The 14,610-nt window shown below is 41.4% G+C and overlaps 1 protein-coding gene across 2 annotated transcripts in view; it reads left to right on the top strand.

The window, feature by feature from the left end:
* The window catches only part of STK32A (serine/threonine kinase 32A), a 130,955-nt gene that overhangs the window by 97,788 nt on the left and 18,557 nt on the right, over positions 1–14,610 (top strand). For both annotated transcript variants that reach the window (XM_043913180.1, XM_043913181.1), the window contains exons 6-7: positions 146–183; positions 7,754–7,843. In XM_043913180.1, coding sequence (XP_043769115.1) covers positions 146–183; positions 7,754–7,843 — 128 coding nt within the window. The remainder of the gene's footprint in view (positions 1–145; positions 184–7,753; positions 7,844–14,610) is intronic.

A 14,610-nucleotide genomic window follows, 5' to 3' on the forward strand; every position in this document is an offset into this window, starting at 1 on the left:
AGGCTAGTACATTGTTTCAACCCTCGCTACCATTCTTGAGAATTTCCTTTATCCTTTGTTGTTGTTGTTCAGTTGCTCAGTCTAGTCCGACTCCATAGTTCTGCTTTATCATGAGCTACTTTCTCTTTTCTTTTTCCTTCCCTAGGGATATGAAACCTGACAATATTTTGCTTGATGAACATGGTAAGTAAATGATTTGTTTGCAATCAACCACTTGATACACATGTGCAACAAATTGATTATCTCCAGCAGAGGAGAACTATACATGGAAAAAGTGTCTCACTTGGTTCAATTGCATTGTTTGTACAAACTCTATTTAATGGTGGGACAGACCACATGGGGGAACTTTATCATTTATTGCAGTGGCATAGTATACTAGTACAGGGGTGCCCAATAGCTGTCCGCAGCCTTTTAGGAACCAGGCTGCAAAGAAGGTGAGAGGTTGGCCAGCTAGTTAAGTTTCATCTGCTGCTCCCCATCAAATTCCATCACTTGCATTACCGACTAAACCATTACCACCCCCCTACTCCTCATCACCTCCGGCTCTGGTCCATGGAAAAACTGTCTTCCATGAAACTGGTCCCCGGTGCCAAATGGGTTGGGGACGACTGCACTAGTACACCCATAAATAGCCTTAAATTTACATAAGGAAAAAGTTGTTCTCTTTTCAGTTTTCTTCCATTTCTACTGATTTCTTCAAGAAAACCACCCCAGTTTTGGGGTGCTAGTTTGCCTTAATATCTCTATAGAAATTATCTTCCTTTTTTTTTTCCATAAAGGCAGAAGAGACCTCAAGTATAGCGCATTCGGTAGGCAACAGTATCTACTTAGAGATTCATGACATTATTTTGTTCTCATTTTGTCTACTTTTAGGCTTTTCTTCTCGTCAGGGCAAATTTTTACATTTATTTAAGAGATATTAAGTTTTTTGCCCAACCATTTTCAGTTAACAAAAAATCAGTCCATTTAAAGAAACATATAAAGTAGGTGAGAGTCTAGGTGGTACCCAGAGGGATAAGGCAGTGACCATGAAGGTGAAAAATGAACACCTGAAGTTCAAGAAACACTGATTGAAGATGTCCTGTAGAAAAAGCTTTGGCCAACAGTGATTAAATGTGTATAATCTCCTCCTGATATTATTTTAATGGACATTTGGATTTATTGGTACATCAGTGCAGAGTTATAGGACACACAGCCTGCATGTTATAAATGTTACAGAGGCAATAAGATCCTTGTTAAATTTTCAGAGAGCTGCTGGGTGAGGGAGTCCTAAATCTGCAAAGCTCTGTATTCATCTGACTTTTACAAAAGGGATTTACAAGTGGGACTGAAACTCCACAGACTCTCCGTGGTTCATTATTTATTTACCTAATTGCATTTTAAACCTGGTTTGCCACGTGTGCTCTGAGTGCCAAGAAATACTTTTCTGTGTGACCTCTAATTTCAAAGCTCAGCATCATTATTTATTTATGGACTGTCTAAAAAGATTTTTTCCACTTTCTTCCAATGCCTTATTTCTTCCTTCCCTTTACTGCTTCTGACATTTGGGAACAGATTCTCTGAAACTCAGAAATGTGGACACTGGTAAGGCAACATGAAGGTGACTTTCATGAAAACACCAGCTATCTCTGCCTTCAGTAGAAAGCAGGATCCCCCTTACACTGGTACCAGTAAACTTTGTGGAGCTTCGCAACTGTCAGCATCACAACCCTAGCCGCTAGAGGTTACCTCTGCACAACATGATAGAAAAAGGTGCCCTGTGTGCCCGACACAGTCTTGGGAAGGTGGGCACTGGTCATACAGAGCCTGGTTTAGGGTCTGTCCCCACTTCTTTCTCAACTGCTTGCCTCTGTGCCCAGTGTATTGCCCGAATATTTGTCAGGATCCTGAAAGGAGACATATTGATCCTATCAACCAAAACCTTTCCAAAAGTCACCTCGTATCAACCAAAACCTTTCCAAAAGTCACCTTCCATTTGGAGAACAACATTTCAGTCTTGGATCTCCAGTGTGACCTCATCTTATTTTCTACCATGAGGTCATCCAGATCTCATTCAAAATCTTTCTCTTTCTCATTTTCTTATCAACTTGGTGATTGTAGATTAGGAGAAAGATCCAGGAATAAATTAATCTTCAAATGTAAACACCCTTAGAGACTACCCTCGGGAAAAATTGAGAGATGTTGTAGATAAGGTTTCCCAGGTGGTACAGAGCTAAAGAATTCACCTGCCGGTGCAGGAGATGCGGTTTCCACTCCCAGGTCAGGAGGATCCCCTGAAGGAGGAAGTGGCAACCCACTCTGGTATTCTTGCCTGGGAAATCCCATGGACAGAGGAGCCTGGCGGGCTGTCATCCACAGGGTCACAAAGAGCCAGACATGATGGAGCACACGTGCATTGTAGATAAGAGCGTGGTTTCTGGAGCTGGATTGCCTGAGCTCACAACCCTGTTCTGTCCCTCACGAACTCTGAGACCCTCAACAGGTCGTGTAAAACTTCTCTGCACCTTAAATTCTTCAGGCATGAAAGGGGTTCTTACTTAGCTCAGGGTCATTGTAAATACTAACTGACATAACTGCGTTTTATATATATATATACACCACATCTACTTCTCAGGTCTTATGTTTAAACAATTTTGTCTGACCCTTAATTCTAAGGTAACTGTACTTTCGATGGCCTGTTCTGCCTTTCCCTCATGCATATCGGAGGCTAGTGCCCAGTTTTTCAGGGCATTTTACTATTGGTTGGACTGTGGCTCTGCTACTTAGGGACTGCAAGCTGGCAACCCACGCTGCCTGGTTCCCTGTCTACACCTGTTACCTGGTGTACTATTTACAAAGATACTTTTCACTCTTAAACTTTGGGGTTTGAACAGTGATCTAAGAGGAGCTTCTCTGTATTTTATTCCCATCCTAAACTCAATTGGCAAATAATTGCAGTCAATTAGAGAAACACTGTCTTGGGAAGGACTGGGTGTGTGAATGAGAGAGAGATGCAAATAACAAGATTGAGGGTCATTCTCTAAGCATCGTCCTCGGGATCTCTTCTGGAAAAAGTAATTTTTTGAGGTTATTTACTGTCTGTAGTTTTAGATTTTGAAAAACCTAGCTTTCAGGCATTGTTGGCCAACCCAACTGACTATTGGGTTGGCCAAAAGGTTCTTTTGGCTTTTTTCCTGAGATGTAATGAAAAACCCAAATAAACTTTTTGGCCAACCCAATACTCTGACATGAAATTCCTGGTGGTTCATATATGCCTTTTGCATGGGGCTTTAGCAATTGCATAGGTAACTGCTCCTCTCTGATACACCTGCTATTCCCATTTCTCCAAGTGAGCTGTGTATTACACTATGTGGATTATATTTAAATTCAGTACCATCAGTAACAGGCAGAAACTTTGTATTACTCTTACTGAGTCATACTGGTTCATGTTCATCAGAAAAGACTGATATTTAAAGGAACCAAATCCTTTTGTAAATGGAGAGTCCTTCTACTGGTATGAATGAACATTCCTTACACATCAGAATTCGACTTAAAAATTTTTTTAAATTTAGAGCATACTTTTACCATCCTACTTAAATGGCTCACTCACTAGTTCAGAGCCTGAGATGGCACTAGATCTCGGATGGCTCATAACCAACTGTTCTGATACATGGTTTCCATATCCTAGCAACTTAAGTACTCCATCCAATTCTACCAGTTCCATAGTGTCTAAGATTCTTGTGTTTTTTTCTAAATTATTCAGGAAATAAGTGCTGCCTACAAAGGAAGAATAACATCTTGCTGGTATATCTGAGAGAATGACAATTACCACATTATCTATAATTTAGATTTCTTGACACCCTCCTTGGTCACAGGGAACAGAGAAAGGCAAAAACTCAGTTTAGGGGTGTGAGGAAGAACTGAGCCTGCTACTTTAATATCTTCTCCTTTGCAGAGTCCCAAAATGTACCTAAAAATGAAGTGTTAGCATTTTTATGTATAAGCAGACACACACACATATACCAAACACACACACACACACACACACACACACAGTAGGACACTGTACCTTAGCTCCAGATAATCAGATTTATAAATCTCAGCTAGTGTCTCAGGATATAAATTTTTAATAAGAATCCTAGAAATCTGTGGCACCATTTTTGAGTTAGGGAAATTTTTGAAAGCTAGGAGCTATGCCAACCAACTGGTTATGGTGTCCTTGAGGGCTGTGTTGAGAACATCCTGAGGCTGGACACATGCGCAGTAAGAAAGAGTATAAATAATGACTGCAGTGATGACCAAATTCAGTGACTCAATACTGTGAGCTCCAATTTTTAATGGGATTCTGTGCCTCAAGATTCAGAGCTGGAAAGAACAGGCAGATGGCTCCCTAGGGTGCTCAATCAGGAAGTTCTGGGCCTTGTACTTGGAAACTTCACAGTAAGGCAGTAGTTCTAACTGGATGCTTTTGTTCTACTGTCTCTCCCTGCAGAGGTGAGACAATGTCTTCAGACATTTTTGTTGGTCAGTGTATCAGCCAGGAGTGGGAAGTACTTTTGGCATCTGGTGGATAGAGGCCAAGGATGCAAGTAGGCATTCCACCATGCCCAGGCCAGCCCTTCACCACACAGGATGATCAGGTCCAAGTTCTCAGCCAGTTCCAAGTTGAGAAACTCTGATCTAAGGCTCCCTTGGGGCCAGGACTTATGGGAAAAGCCAGAGAGGTCCCTCACTCCAGAGAAATTTCTGTGTCCCTCCGTTAGTGGGGCAAACAGAGCATCCTCTGTGAGCCAGCACTCAGATTCATTTCCACAGCACAGAGGGGAACTTGGCAGAAAGGTCCCCAAGGTGAGCCAAGGGAAATACAGCAGCATCCTGGGCCTGGAGCTGAGACGTCGGGCTGGTGGCCATAGGCTCCGTGAGGCTCTGCTTTCCTTGTTCAGCTTGAGGGCACTGGGGTACAGTTTCTAGTAGGTGTTGACCCTCAGATAATTCCTCCCCATCGTTTACTATACATCCTGGTGAGAGAACCCTGAGCCAATCAGAAGGTAGTGCTTTGAGTTTCTACAGATCTTGGTCTTAGGATGCAGTGCAAAAAGTCTTTGGACAATTCATAACTCACCAAAGGAGTCCTGGGCCAAATACTAGATCCTAATTCCAGCGCTGCTACTTCTAAACACTGAGAACTTAGCCACAAACAGCTCTTCTCTGAAATAGGGATGACTTCACTAGGCTAAAGTGTGTGAAAACCTTTTGAAACTTGCAATTAATCATGCAAATTCAAATACTACTTATACAATAAAATTAACACTCTTTCAGCCACATTCAAAAGAAATATAATGAGTACTAACTGTGGTCAAGATTTCTACTAAGCCAGGTCTTCTTTTAAAAGCACGGTCTCAAAATGAACTGGGTATCAGAATCACCTGGGGAGCTTGCTTAAATACCGGGGTCCCACCCTCAGAGTTTCTGATTCAGTAGGTGGGACAGGGCCCAGGAGTCTGCATTTCTATCACGTTCCTGATGCTACTGGTCTGGGGACCACACACTTTGAGAACCAAATGGTTCTAAAGCATCCTCTATCTGCTGCTAGGTTGGCCAAAAAGTTCATTCAGGTTTTTCCATAATCATGTATGGAAAAGCTTGAACAAACTCTTTGGCCAACCCAATACTTCTACGTGAGCATAGTCAGTCTCAGGATTGAGTCAGCTTAGAACACCTACTCAGGCTAAAGCCGAGGATCCCATGCCTGACTGCCCGTCTGAATCACCTGTGGAGTTTCTTGGTACTATTTTTAACCTGGATACCTGGCTGTCCCACCCATCCCACTGCACTGGGGTCTTAGGAGAGAGAAGTCTAGGCACGTGTGTTTTGCAAAATGACACCAGAGCATCTGATCATGACAAATAGCAACAACTGGATAATACATACTTCCTGTGAAATGCTGAGTTAAGTCTTCCACAGCATTATTTCACTTGATCTTCCCAACAACCTCATGAGAAGACCACTTGTTATCATCCCAACTTTACAGTCAGGATCGGTCACCTTTTTGAGGTAGTACATCTACTCAGTGGTAGAGCTGGGACTTAAAGTCAGTCAGGCTCCAGAGAACAAGTTCTTAACCACTAAGTCTCCAGACTCCCCTATTTTGTATCAAACCTTGTGAACCAATGAGCCAGTGCTTTGAACATGAGGGAGAAACAGAGAAAGAAAATACTGAAACAACCTATATTACAATAGTGCAAGCTCTTGAAATCATCTCTTGGAACCATTTATGTAAGAATACCTTCACTTTCAGCTACTGTTACTTTATTAAAATGTCATCAGGTAAAAACAAAACACTTTTTTTGCATCAAACAAAACCCTGGTGATAAAGACAGCGAGATTTATCATTAGGAGTGGACTGGATGCTATTGGGGAGAAGACAGTGAAGTTGGCAGGGGGAGTGGGGCTTGTGGGATGTGGAAGAACAATCCCATGGCACCCCCTCCAATTACCACCACATCTCATCACAACCACAGAAGCCTGCAAATGGAAATGCCAACACTTCCAAGATCCTCTCAAAGCATATGACATTCATGCCAACCAACACGATGAGCTTGTCTGCCTGAGCGGCTGGTAATGCACTTTCTTACTTCTGGCTGTGAGCACAAGGACACTGATACACTCGGTAGGGGTTGCTCTCTGCTGAACTTGAGTGTTAGAACCACACAGTATTGCCATAAGAATTAAAGCTGAGGAGAGACCCTAGACATCATCAAGTCAGCCCGTTCCTTTTTTTATTTTTTTAAGGGAAACTTACACTCAGCACAGGAAAACAACCTCAAGTCCATAAAGTCTTAGGGGCAGAATTCAAGGCAGGACCCAGCTCACCTAGCTCCCAGTTTAGGGCTCTTAAAACAGCCTCTTTAAAGGTAGAAATTGACTTTTCTCCCCTACTTTCCCTTGATATATTATTTTATTGGTGATCACTGGGGGACAATCTGAACTATCAGACAAAAAGCTACTAAGGATATTTCAGAAAAGCAAGGAGAGAAAAGAACTCTTTCTTGGCAGAGAAATATCAATTACTATGTGTATCCACAGTCATGTTCTCTTTGTATTAATGTTTGTCTCTTTAAAAGATTCCATAAGAGATGCTTGGAAATTTGATATTTTGAATAGTTCTTCTCTGTCCCTCTCTTGATAATCACATTCTGTACCAACTTAAAATGATGCCAGTAGACAAAAATTGCCCAGGGAGAACTTACCAGAGTGTGAGCTCTTAAAGACCAAGGTTAAAACTTTTTGAAGTTGAGCTACAAATTTACAACCAGCACTAACCTTTTCTAGCATGACCTGGCTCCTGAAGCGTTGATGGTTTAAGGCCTTATTGGCCTTGAGGATAGAATAAGTGAGCTTTCACTGTCTGTACCCAATTGCAAATGGCATATAACGTTCATTAGTTTATACATTCTTATATGCCATTTGTGATTGGCTACAGGCAGTAAAAGCACAATTTTTCTGTCCTCAAGGCCAGTGAGTATGGTCTTAAGCCATCCGCCCTCCAGGAGATAGATCATGGTATAAAAAGGTTCGTATCACTTTGTTGTACAACAGAGACTAATATAACTTTGTAAAGCAATTATACTCCAATATAAAAAAACATTTTTTTTCAAAAGAGAGAGAAGAAAAGAATGTACAAAGTCAGCTCCCAGGTACTTTAGATGAGAAGCGCCGTGTGCTGCTGGGCTGAACGGGATTTGACATTCTCTGTGGCCCTCTTCTCTCGCAGGGCACGTGCACATCACAGACTTCAACATCGCCGCAATGCTGCCCGGGGAGATGCGGATCACCACTGTGGCCGGCACCAAGCCTTACATGGGTACGGGTCCCCTGAGCCGCCAGAGCCACTGAGAGCAGAGCTTTTTCATTCCTATGGGCACCATGTACTGGAGGTCCAGTCGTCTGTAGGGCCTTGCAGCTAAGAATGACAAGTCCCTCTCTGACTTTACCTGGAGAGCTGATTTCACAGGTCTGAGGTGAACCTCAGGAATCTCCTTTTAGCAAGCATCCAGTCCGATCTTGATTCAGGAGGGTGCCATGGACTACCTGTAAAGAGCGTTAGTTTATGAGTTATTAAGGACAGTTTGTACCTACTTCCTGATGAAGAATGTTAATAGTTCATTCAGTAAATACCTACTCATTGCCTCTGTGTACTTAGCACTGTTTTAGGTGCTGGTGATCCTGTAGGGAGCAAAACAGACAAGGTCTCCAACCCTTGGGGCTTACCTTCTAGTGAGAAATTTTTTTTTTAAAAAACAATCAAATAGAGAAGGTACAGCAATAAGTGGGATGGTAATAAATGATATAAGTATTACTATAACCATGATTTACGTACCCCTGCATAAGGATGTAAGTTCACAAGTTACCTTCCCGTTATAATTTTGGTTTTAGGCTTATCATCGCAATAATCCTATGAGCAGTTTGCAGGCAAAATATTTGAACTTGAAATTAAAGGCAAGAGCATTGCCACCTTCTTTCAATATTTCATTGTCTTACTTGCAGAACTAAAGAGAGAGGAAGAACAAGTTATCTGTGGGGGAAAATGAGCCTGATTTTATGTGATATTTGAACACCTGCAGATTTCCTGGCTTCCAATTATCTGTGGGGGTAATAAGTCTCTTTTGTCACTTTAAAAATAATGGACACATACAATACAATCTATTTTCTGCCCCAAATCCACAGTACTCAAATGATAAAAAGGAATCTCCAAGCCTGCTGGTCTGAGTTTATTCCCCAGGTTTCCTGGGTTTCCATATTAAGGGCTATTTTGTGGAAGCCAAATCAGAAAATGTGCATCTGGGTTTTCTAGGCCTGGTTTCCATGGTGAGAGGAGTAAAGGAAGATGATCTTTCTTTTCTCTCCCCAGTGATTTTAAATACAATACCCGTATAATTTGATTCTCCTCAAAATTGGCATTTCCAGTCTTTTTCACCACATAGAGCCAAGAAAATGGAATCCAGTCAAGTTTCTCTGCCCTCTCTACCCTCATCCTTATAATTAACAATTACCAATATTTATTGAAAGCCTTCTAGGGATCAGACAATGTGTTAAATGCTTTGCATTCATTGACTCATTTATTTTTCTCAACAACCCTGTGAGGCAAACTGTAATTATCACCATTTTACAATGAGGTGAAAAAGAAATAATTTGCTCAAGATCACATGGCTAATAATTGAAAAAGCCTACATGTAAAGCAAGCTCTTTTTGACTTCAGAAAATCAAGCTTCTCCCTAAAAGAGAGATAGAGCGATTTAAAAATATATGTATGTAAGAGTCTTAAATGGTTGTAAGCCAAATGAGGTAGGCCAAGCTTAAGCTCTTAGAAATATTTCTAGTTGTATTTTTAAAAATGAATATCTGACTGTCAGCACTTATATCTTCATCCAGAAGTTGTTCTTGCCTTTGATTTTTGGATGGGAATCTTTCTAAGAGATATCAGAGGTAGATGTCTGCTTCCTTTTTTTGAAAGCTATGTTCCCAATAATTTGGTAAAATCTACCTAACAGATATTCACCAGCTTTCTTTTGAAAGTGTTTCTGATAATTAACAATGAACCAGAAAGAAACAAATTCTAAAAAGAAAGAAAACTAGGATGAAATACTGAATGAAGTTTATAGGAATATACAACATGTTCTAATGTAAGATGCTAAACATACTATACAGCAGGTCCTCAGCTCTGACAATAAGACTGTGGACCATCTGCCAGTTCTTAAGCACCTTCACCCAACAAGGAAGTTTTGCTTTCTGAATTCATCATCTTCTACCTAGCTTAACCAATTAAAATATTCATGTTCATCATAAACTAAGTATTTTTATGTACTAGCATCTATATTCTGTGACTTTAATCAGTAAATCTTAATTATTATAGCTTTATAATACAGTTTAACAGATGCAGAATAAATAAAACAGAAATAAAACCTTTATTATTCACATATTTTACAGAGGAAATTTAGAATCGTTTTCATAAATTCCATGAATTATTTCTGTTGCACTAAATTTATATATTAGTTTTGGACCCTTTCTTCAGGTCCTGACCAGAATCTACTGTCCAGTTGCTTTAAAATCTGAAAAGTAAACCAAATAATGGAAATCCAGATAGCTAATAAATGTATTAAAATGTGGGCAAGCTTATTAGTAATCAGGAGAATGCCAATTTAAACCACAGGGGAAGACCATTACATACTCACTAGATTGGAAAATGCCACAAGGTTAGTTAATGCCAAGTGTGGATAAGGAGGTTGAGCAAAGTGAAGTCTCATGTGTTGCTGGTCAGAATGTTAATTGGTACAACCACGTGGTAAATAGTTTGATGCTGTCTAGTATGTGTGACGGAGAAGCCCACTCCAGTACTCTTGCCTGGAAAATCCCATGGACAGAGGAGTCTGGTAGGCTGCAGTCCACAGGGTCACGAAGGGTCGGGCAGGACTGAGCGACTTCACTTTCACTTTTCACTTTCAGGCATTGGAGAAGGAAATGGCAGCCCACTCCAGTGTTCTTGCCTGGAGAATCCCAGGGACAGCGGAGCCTGGTGGGCTGCCGTCTATGGGGTCACACAGAGTCGGACACGACTGAAGCGACTTAGCAGCAGAAGCAGCAGCAGCATGTGTGAAGATGAGGAACCTATCCCCAGCATCTCCCCTCCCAGAAATGTAACCTAAAGGCGGACTTAGAAGGGTCTTACATGTGCAGGAATATTCATGAGAGCCTTGTTCGAAATAGCCCAAATTGAAAACCCAAATGGCTATTAACAGTAGGAAACAGGTAAATTACAATGTATTTGTATAGCTTTGAATGTGAACAAATTATGTGTAACAAGTTGGAGAAGTTTTATCCACATAATGTTGAACAAGAAGAGCAAGACCCCAAAGAAAACAAGGAGTAGGATTGAACACACACACACAAAACACACATACTCATGTTATTTATGCATATATGTTATACACACATCTCTTATATAGATGTACAAACATAACATCTATATAACATATATATTACTAAAATAGGGAAAACTAAGTTGCTGCTTAGAAATGCATAACCAGAGAGTCAATCTATGTAGAAAGGCAAGAAGAAAATTACCAACAGAAATTCAGGACAGTGGTTGCTTCTATGTTTGTAAACAGGACAGGATCCAGTGATGGGGTCAAGATTCTATGTTGTAAGTTTACATGGCCATTTGGTTATAACTGCTTATTAAATTCTGCTTTTGTGTTTTATTTACTTTTCTGGAGATATGGAAATATTCTAAAAAACAAAATACTCAATGGTTTTTTTTAAGGAAACAGTCCTTCGCCACCTCTGTTTGTATCACCTCAGAAATGGAACATTTGATGGAAGCCCTCAGCATCTCCCTGCTCTGGCTTTTCAGCACTTTGAGGGCTCAAAGAATTACCTATCCATTATGCTTTTGTGGAGAAGGAAATGGCAACCCACTCCAGTATTCTTGCCTGGAAAATCCCATGGACGGAGGAGCCTGGCGGGCTATGGTCCATGGGGTCGCAAAGAGTTGGACACGGCTGAGCAACAACATGCTTTCATACACTGCCCTTTGTTCTTAACGTTCTTCCCAAATTCCTCAATGCCTAGCCTATTATGAATATTTATTGAATGAATAAATGCATTTTCAAATGTCTTCATGCTGGAATACAGTGTAAGTAGGAGAGGATTCTACTCATAAAAACTTAAAGGGTGGTCCAAGACAAGAGAATACACAGCTTTTATAGATGTTTATTCTGTTAGATATTTTCTTAGCACAATGGTCTGTTTATGTCTCAAAGTTCTCTGCAGCTTCTCTGAGACATCGATCGCCTGTCACCTGGTGGGACCATGTCTGATGACTTGCTATGAGATAATGATAAGGGAGAGCAGAGTTATAGTCCACTCCATCCAGTCTGTGGGGGCACTGTGGGGTCGGGGCCATTATCTGCCAACTTGTGTGGGGAGCTGTGACTTGCAGAAAGAATGCAGTGATGCATGAAAGGTGAATTCACCAGGGGATGAAGCCTACTTAGTCCTGCTAAGGGCTTTTACAGTCAGGATCAGTCCTGGCATTGGGATGTCAGTATCATTCCTCTCTAACTGGATGTCGCCCACAGGATTTTACTTGAAATTGAGTGCACCGGGGCAAACCCATGTGCATGTCCCACATCACACCAATTTCCTTTGTCCAGAACTTGCATCCTACTACTGGAAGCTTGGGTCAAGTGTGCAGCTTTTGGCTAGCTAAAATTTCCAGTGTTAAAAGATGTTTGTCCCTCTAGAAGAGTATCTAATTTTTTGAGAACTTCCCAGGTACCAGACACTGTGCTGAGATTTTGGCAGCCATTAGCTCATTTAGTTTCTCACCTCTGTAAAGACTGCCTTCTCATGATTCTGCAGCTGATTCTGATGCTCAGCCCACTAACTCAATTAAGGTCACAGTAAGTGGTGAAGGCAGAGTTTGAGCCCAGACAGCCTGTTTTCACAGCTAAAGTTTGCAAACAGTGCTTGATTGACTGATTGATTCAGTATTGTTCATTCATTTAGCAAGTTTCTATTGAGTGACTCTAAATGGCAGGTTCAGTACTGGACAAGCAAGCAAAGAGACCTATCCTTGCTTTCTACATCATTCTCCCCACTCCATCCTTCAGAAGTTAGGTCTATTCTTAGAAGAGTGGGTAGAAGATTCTCCGCGTGTTAGAGAACATGTACTTGGAGATATCCACTGGAATAAGATTGATTGAGGTTCTGCCTTCCACTGGAGTCAATTGAAAGAATTGTTAGAGAAATGGAAATCAAAACTACAATGAGGTACCACTTCACACCCATCAGAATGGCCATCATTAAAAAGTCTACCAATAGCAAATGCTGAGAGGGTGTGCAGAAAGGGGAACTCTCCTACACTGTTGCTGGGAACATAAATTAGTGCAGCCACTATGGAAAACAGTATGGAGATCTCTTTAAAAACTAACAATAGAATTACCACATGATCCAGCAATCCCACTCCTGGGCATATATCCAGAGAAAACTAATTCAAAAAGATAAGTGCACTCCTATGTTCATAGCAGTACTATTCACGATAGCCAAGACATGGAAACAGATGAATGGATAAAGAAGATGTGGTACATATATAAAATGGAATATTACTCAGCCATTAAAAAGAATGCGATAATGCCATTTGCAGGAACATGAATGGGCCCAGAGATGATCACACTAGGTGAAGTAAGTCAGAAAGACAAATACCATGTGATATCACTTATATGTGGAATCTAAAATATGACACAAATGAACCTATCTATGAAAGAGGAACAAAATTAGGGATGTAGAGAATAGACTGATAGTTGCCAAAGGGGAGATGTGGTGAGGGGAATGGATTGGGAGTTTGAGATTATCAGATGCAAACTGGTAAATATAGAATGGACAAACAACTGGTAGCTCTGCTGGTAAAGAATCTAACTATGATGCAGGAGACCCCAGTTCAATTCCTGAGTCAGGAAGTTCCCCTGGAGAAGGGACAGGCTACCCAGTCCAGTATTCTTGGGCTGCCCTGGTGGCTCAGACAGGAAAGAATCTGCCTGCACTGCCGGACACCTGGGTTCGATCCCTGGGCTGGGAAGATCCCCTGGAGGAGGACATGGCAGCCCACTCCTGTATCCTTGCCTGGAGAATCCCCATGGACAGAGTAGCTTGGCGGGCTACAGTCCCTGAGGTTGCAAAGAGCAGGACATGACTGAAGCAAATGAGCACAGACAACAAGGTCCTCCTGTGAGGCACAGGGAATTATATTCAGGATCATGTGATAAATCAGGATGGAAAAAATGTATATATATATGTGTATGACTGAGGTGCTTTGCTGTACAGAAGTAATTAACATCATAATTCAACTATACTTCAATTTGAAAAAAAAGGAAGAATTACAGAATGAAGAGTCAGTGCCCCATGACTGATATAAAACTCTTCTCTGAGTGCCCCGCCCTTTCTCCTCTCCTTTATCCCCAGTATCAGGCTGCAGGTGCTGCTCCTGCCCCTTCCAGATGATTCCAAACCGGAAAACCAATCTCCTGTAGTTGGAGCCAAATTCTGAACATTGTTTGCCACAGTAATACAAATTTATGTCCTGACCACAATCCTTCCAAATCAAGACAACGAAGTAGCATCTTCTCAGCCTTCTTGCTTACAGAGTCAGCCAGACATTTGAGGCGTGATGGGATCCAGTTTTTCATAGGCACATGTTCTAAGTCAAAGAAGAATTTGTCCGTTAAGAACTGTGCATGCCTTACTAACACGTATATATGGAATTTAGAAAGATGGTAATAACCCTATATGCAAAACAGAAAAAGAGACACAGATGTACAGAACAGACTTTTGGACTCTGTGGGAGAAGGCGAGGGTGGGATGTTTCGAGAGAACAGCATCGAAACATGTATATTATCTATAATGAAACAGATCACCAGCCCAGGTTGGATGCATGAGACAAGTGCTCGGGCCTGGTGCACTGGGAAGACTCAGAGGGATCGGGTAGAGAGGGAGGTGGGAGGGGGGATCGGGATGGGGAATACATGTAAATCCATGGCTGATTCGTGTCAATGTATGACAAAACCCACTACAATA

This window comes from Cervus elaphus, chromosome 9 (genome assembly GCF_910594005.1).
Source record: "Cervus elaphus chromosome 9, mCerEla1.1, whole genome shotgun sequence".
In the NCBI taxonomy this organism is placed as follows: Eukaryota; Metazoa; Chordata; class Mammalia; order Artiodactyla; family Cervidae; genus Cervus; species Cervus elaphus.